This window comes from Arachis ipaensis, chromosome B10 (genome assembly GCF_059453495.1).
Source record: "Arachis ipaensis isolate K30076 ecotype BB chromosome B10, ASM5945349v1, whole genome shotgun sequence".
NCBI classification, from domain to species: Eukaryota; Viridiplantae; Streptophyta; class Magnoliopsida; order Fabales; family Fabaceae; genus Arachis; species Arachis ipaensis.
The window spans coordinates 16550451-16555960 of NC_142435.1; the positions used below are offsets into that span (position 1 = coordinate 16550451).

Here is a 5510-nt window from a genome sequence, read left to right on the forward strand (position 1 = left end):
CTCTGCTAAGAAGCTCTCTGATTCTTCTAATTGGGCGGGTTAGTGTTTGATGGCGTTTTGGAGGGTTCTCCATCAAATTCACAGCTACTTGGGAGTCTATTTCTAGCTCAATCCTTCTAAATCCTTTCTCCCATACTATCTCCAGTCCCTCCCGTATTGCTGCAACCTCCGCTTCTATTGCCTTTGCATAGGTCAGACGTCTGGCATATCCATAAACCCAACCACTATCCGCATTTCTGAAAATTCCAGCACAGCTAGCTTGCCCAGGATTACCTCTCGAGACCCCATCTGTATTTAGCTTGATCCAACCCTCTTGAGGTTGTTGCCAAGAAACTGTCAGAGGTTCTTCATGCTGAATGTTCTCTATTCTTCTTCTGGCATCTCTAATTTCTCTTGCTAAGCTCCTTATTTTCATCTCTTTGATTCTTAAGGGGGTGTTTATATTAGAATGTATATATTCATTCCTAAATTTTCAAATAAGCCAAACTGCCGTGACAAAAATGTCTTTCCATTCTATATCATCATCAAACCCATGTCCATAGTCATGTTAGCAATAATCCACTCTTTTAAATCAAGATTATAAAATATGCCAATATTCTGCAATTTCACCAGGCAATTCAACACTGGCGTTGACATGGGACAGTCTCGAATAACATGAAAGGGAGTCTCAATATCATTGTCGCAACTCATGGAGTTGGAATTGTTCCCTCTACCCCATATTGTAGTTCTGGAAGCTGTTAGAACAGCATTATGAGCCAACTGACAAAGGAACACCTTCACCCTTTGTAACCCTTTCTAATTCCAAATCAATTTTCATATTCGATCTGAGTCGTAGTCACAATGTGAAAGAAATTGATAGGTATGTTTGATAGTAAACTCACCTTTAGGATTGGGTCGCCAAAAGCGAATATCCCCGCCATCTTCTTTTGAAGGAGAGGGAGTGCTTCGAATTTTATTAATGACACTGTCAGGTAGGAGGATATTTAGCTCTCTAATTTTCTATTGTCCTTCTTCATCTACATAATCACTCATTAGACGATTTTCTTCCTCAAGAGTCAGAATTGTGGATGCTAAATTGGCTAGTAAGTTATTGGGTTCTAGCCAAGCGTCTCTCCAAAATTTCGTTGCCTCACCATTTTCAAGCAGGTAACCTATGTTGTCTTTGATGATGTGCCATTTGGCTACAAGATTTTTTCACAATATAGAATCACCACTGGTAGCCACCATATTTTGCATAGGATTGTGCCCTCTCTCATATTTTTCAATCATAATTTGAACCCAAAGAGAATCGGGTTTGGTCACAATTTGCCAGCCTCTCTTCAATAAAAAAAGCTTCGTTGACTTGTTCTAGTCTTCTAATTCTCACTCCTCCTTTATCTTTTGGTTTAATGATTTTCTCCCAGCTAACAAGATGCACTTTTCTCGTTGAACAATCATGCCCCCATATAAACGCTCGTTGAGCTTTCTCCACTGCTAGGCAAGTGTTTTTTGGAATAATTGTATGTTACATAGGATATAGTGCCATTGACCCAATAACAGAGTGAGCTAGAGTAATACGACCAGCCATATATAGGCAGTTGGCTTTCTACCCCTGCAGTTTTATTTTGACTCGCTCAATGATGTAGTTAAACTGGCTCTTCCTCCTCTCTGTATTATGGATAAAGGCTCCAAGATATCTTCCAATTTCTGCCGTTTCAGAATATCCACTGATGTTAATGATATTATCCCTCACCTCTTCAGAAACATTCTTTGAGAAAAATATGTTAGTCTTTGCCTGGTTTATTAGATGACTAGACTTTTCACAAAAATCATTCAAATTTCTTTGCATTTTACTCATGTAATTGGGAGATGCCTCAGAGAATAAAATGAGATCATCCGCAAACATTAAATGAGACACTTGTGGTCCGCTTCTGCCAGCTCGCATTGGGAACCAATTTCCTTTGTCTACAGCTTTTTCTATCATGTGAGACAATTTATCCATGCAAATAACAAATATATATGGCGATAGGGGATCACCTTGTCGGATCCCTCTAGTGGGAGTGAATTCCTTTGACTTAGTACCATTCCACAGAGTTGAAAATGTGGCAGAAGTGACACACCTCATAATAATGTTACAAAGGGGAGGAGGGATACCAAACTGGTTGATGGACTCATGAATACATCTCCAGCTCAACCTATCATAAGCCTTAGTGAGATCAATTTCGATGGACATATAACCAAATTTACCTCTCATTCTTCTCATGGTATGAACCATTTCTTGCGCAATGACAATGTTGTCATGAATATTTCTCCCTAGAACAAAGCTAGACTAATATGGAGATATACAATATTTTAAGAAAGGTTTAAGCTTATTCACCACAATTTTGGACATCCCTTTGTAGATAACGTTGCATAAAGAAATTGGCTTGAATTGGGCTAGAAATTCAGGTTTCTCTATTTTAGGGATGAGGACTAACATAGTTTTATTCAGGGATTTAATAAGTTCTGGGTTCCTCCATAAGGTATTAATCACCTGCTCAACATCTTTGTGAATGCAATTCCAGTTTTTCTGATAGAAAGCTCCTGGAAGACCATCTTCTCCCGGGGCCTTAAAGGCGCCAATGTTGAAAAACGCTCTCTTAATATCTTCCTCATCAGGGGCTTTAAGAGAAGCTTCCACGATATCAATGCCGATAGGAGGAAAGATTTTAGTACAAGGAGTGCTTGTTCTGTCATGATTTTCCTCTTGAAACAAATGATAGAAATAGTCCCTGGCCGGTTTTTCAATTTCCTCTTGATCCTCTATCCAATTCCCTTCATCATTTCTGAGGCAGAGAATTTTATTTTAGTTTCTTCTGATGATAGTTTTCACATGGTAGTATCTGGTATTGCGGTCTCCATCTTTAATCCAGGTGGCTCTCGATTTCTGTAACCACAACCTTTCCTCTTGATCCAGGGTATCACTTAGCTGTTTTTGCAACTCCATCTCCAGCTCTTCCAACCGTTTATTTCTTCCATAAGACACGCATCGCTGGATACCATCTATACGGGCCAACAACCTCTTTTTTCTATGAAATATGTTCCCAAAAACCCGTTTCTTTCATATCTCTATCGTCTCTTTCAAGGCCTGCACCTTTTGAAAATAATTTCTGTTGCACCCCTCCCAACTATCTTGAAGCATCCTGCTGAAATCTTGATGCTGCATCCAAAACGTCTCAAATCTGTAAAGTCGATTTCTATTTACAGTAATGTCTCTGTTGTATTTTATCAAAAGTGGGTGATGATCTGAGTGGGTGCGGGTCAGGCACATTACATAAGATTCTGGGAATTGGATTCGCCAATCACTATTGCATAGACCCCTATCGAGCCTTTCAAAAATGCGATCCATATTGTCCCTGACAGCTCCCCTCCACGTGAACTTTGACCCCTTAGCTTCCATGTCTATGAGTTTGCAGTCTGAGGTCCAGTTTGCAAATTCCAAGCATTTTCTTCTATCAGTAGAGACACCTCCCTTCTTTTCATTAATGTTGGCAATGGCATTGAAGTCACCTACCATCGACCAAGGTTTAGTGATGCTTCTTGCATACTCTCTGATTTCTTCCCATGCTTCTCTTTTCTCCATCTCTCTAGGGCTACCATAGATGATAGAAAGAAGCCAGTGGGCCTTGTTATTTTCCTCCAGAATTGCATGGATGTATTGACTATGAAGTTGAATAGGTTTGATGTTAAAATTATCATTTCTCCAAAGTATCCAAATCCCTCCACTATACCCCCTAGCCTTGACCAAAATAAAATTATTGAAGCCCAGATTTTTAATTACCTTTTTTGCATTATCACCACTACACCTTGTCTCTTGAAGAGCCACAATGTCTGGTTTATAGACCCTAATATATTCTTTACAGGCCCTGCTGAAAGCCTTTCCAATAGCACCTCTCACATTCCATGAGAACACAATCATCAAAAGAATAGAAAAAATAAACAAAGATCAAGCCTTATGCTTGCATAGCATCTCCCCTTGTTGGAGAGTCAACTCACATACCATCATCTAGCCTTGCATCACTTTTTTGTTCATCCATAGCTTGTCCCGTATCATTTGGGCTGGTTTGTTCCTGGCCCATTAGCTGCATGGCAATATCCGAGGGTTTGGGCTCCTCCCTTCCTTCTCCAAACATTAAATCATTTTCGCATCCTTTAATACACAGTTCATTATTTATTTTGTCCTCTTGTGCTGTGGGGCCCTTGTTTATCATTGGAAGATTTTCCCGGCTGGTTGGTTTTGCACTTCCATGCCTGACAGGTGACACGTTCCTCCTCGTACTCATGCACAAATGCAGGGGTGTTTCAGGCACTCTACTAACCGTTTTTTGTAAATTTGGGGTGTCACTGCAGACCACTACCATCTTGCCTTTTTCTTTCCTCATTTGACTACGTGACAAAAATATTCTCTTGCTCCCTTTCTCTTGTTTACCACTTTCCTCTTCTGTGACCATCCGATTCTCCGCACCCTCCTATTCTATTTGCGCGTGAGACTCACCTTCGGCAAGGGCATTGAATCTAGAACCAACATTATGTTGAGCTGTGTGATTTTTCCCTTCCTTTTGTGGATTTACTTTTTTACCCCTCCTGGGTTTCTAGACCGTCATCCACTCCCCGTACGGTCCCTGTGAACTTTGTTCTTTCGCCATTGTTTATCCTCTGCTCTATTCAGCCTTCTCCGATGAATTCTGCAGCTCATTTTGCCTCTTAATGGCATACTGGCACTGCTCCTTGTTGTGCCCAATACGTCCACAATGAAAACAAATCGTGTGAAGCCCTTCGTATTCAACGTGGACAGGTCTCCCTTTAATCTTGAACTTTGGTCTTAGCGGTTTTGCAAGATCAAGCTCTACGCATATCAGGGCAAACTTGCCTCTCGCTTGTTCAGCTGTATTATAGTATGTCTTTAGCGTCTTACCAATCACATTACTAATGATTCTCATCACATATTTATCGTAGTATTCAATCGGAAGATCCGGGATCCTAACCCATGCAGCTATTTTGGTAAGTTGTTCCACGCTTGGGTTGAAATCCGACCTCCATCTTTGGACGGCTAGGTAGTGATCGAATATCAACCATGGGCCTCCTTTCAGTACCCAGTTGTAGTCTTCTAGTTCTGTGAACCGGACCAGGAAAAACTCATTACTAACAAAAATGAGTGTTAGCATCCCCTCCTTAATCCACATGCTCTCCAATCTTTTCTTCAAAATACCATACCCTTTATAATAAGGTATGCTCCCACATTTTGTTCAGTCTATGTTGCTCTACTATCTTGAGAATCAGGTTAGGGCACCCCTCTTCGTCCCATACAATTTTCCGCTTTGGCAGTTCGCGCCTCGTCTTCCACTCTTCGCTTCCCAGGACCTCCCTTTCTCTGTCAGAATACTCGAACTCAGATTCTGCCTCCGATTCCTCCTCTTCCTCCATGTTCTCTTCTTCATCTTCCGAATCAGATTCGTAGATAAAGTTTGGGCCTTTCACCATGCTAACATATG

The 5510-nt window shown here is 40.9% G+C and overlaps 2 protein-coding genes across 2 annotated transcripts; both read right to left on the reverse strand.

Moving 5' to 3' along the window:
• Positions 1-1585: 1585 nt before the first annotated feature.
• Positions 1586-4379, reverse strand: LOC148579254 (uncharacterized). The gene is made up of 6 exons (XM_088489223.1): positions 4019-4379; positions 3800-3911; positions 3138-3680; positions 2919-3047; positions 2513-2804; positions 1586-2308 (listed from the first exon to the last, which is right to left on the reverse strand). The coding sequence occupies exons 1-6, from the start codon at positions 4377-4379 to the stop codon at positions 1586-1588; spliced, it is 2160 nt and encodes a 719-aa protein (XP_088345349.1).
• A 300-nt stretch (positions 4380-4679) lies between these two features.
• Positions 4680-5201, reverse strand: LOC148579255 (uncharacterized protein At4g02000-like). Its single transcript, XM_088489224.1, has one exon. The coding sequence runs from the start codon at positions 5199-5201 to the stop codon at positions 4680-4682; it is 522 nt and encodes a 173-aa protein (XP_088345350.1).
• Positions 5202-5510: the final 309 nt, after the last annotated feature.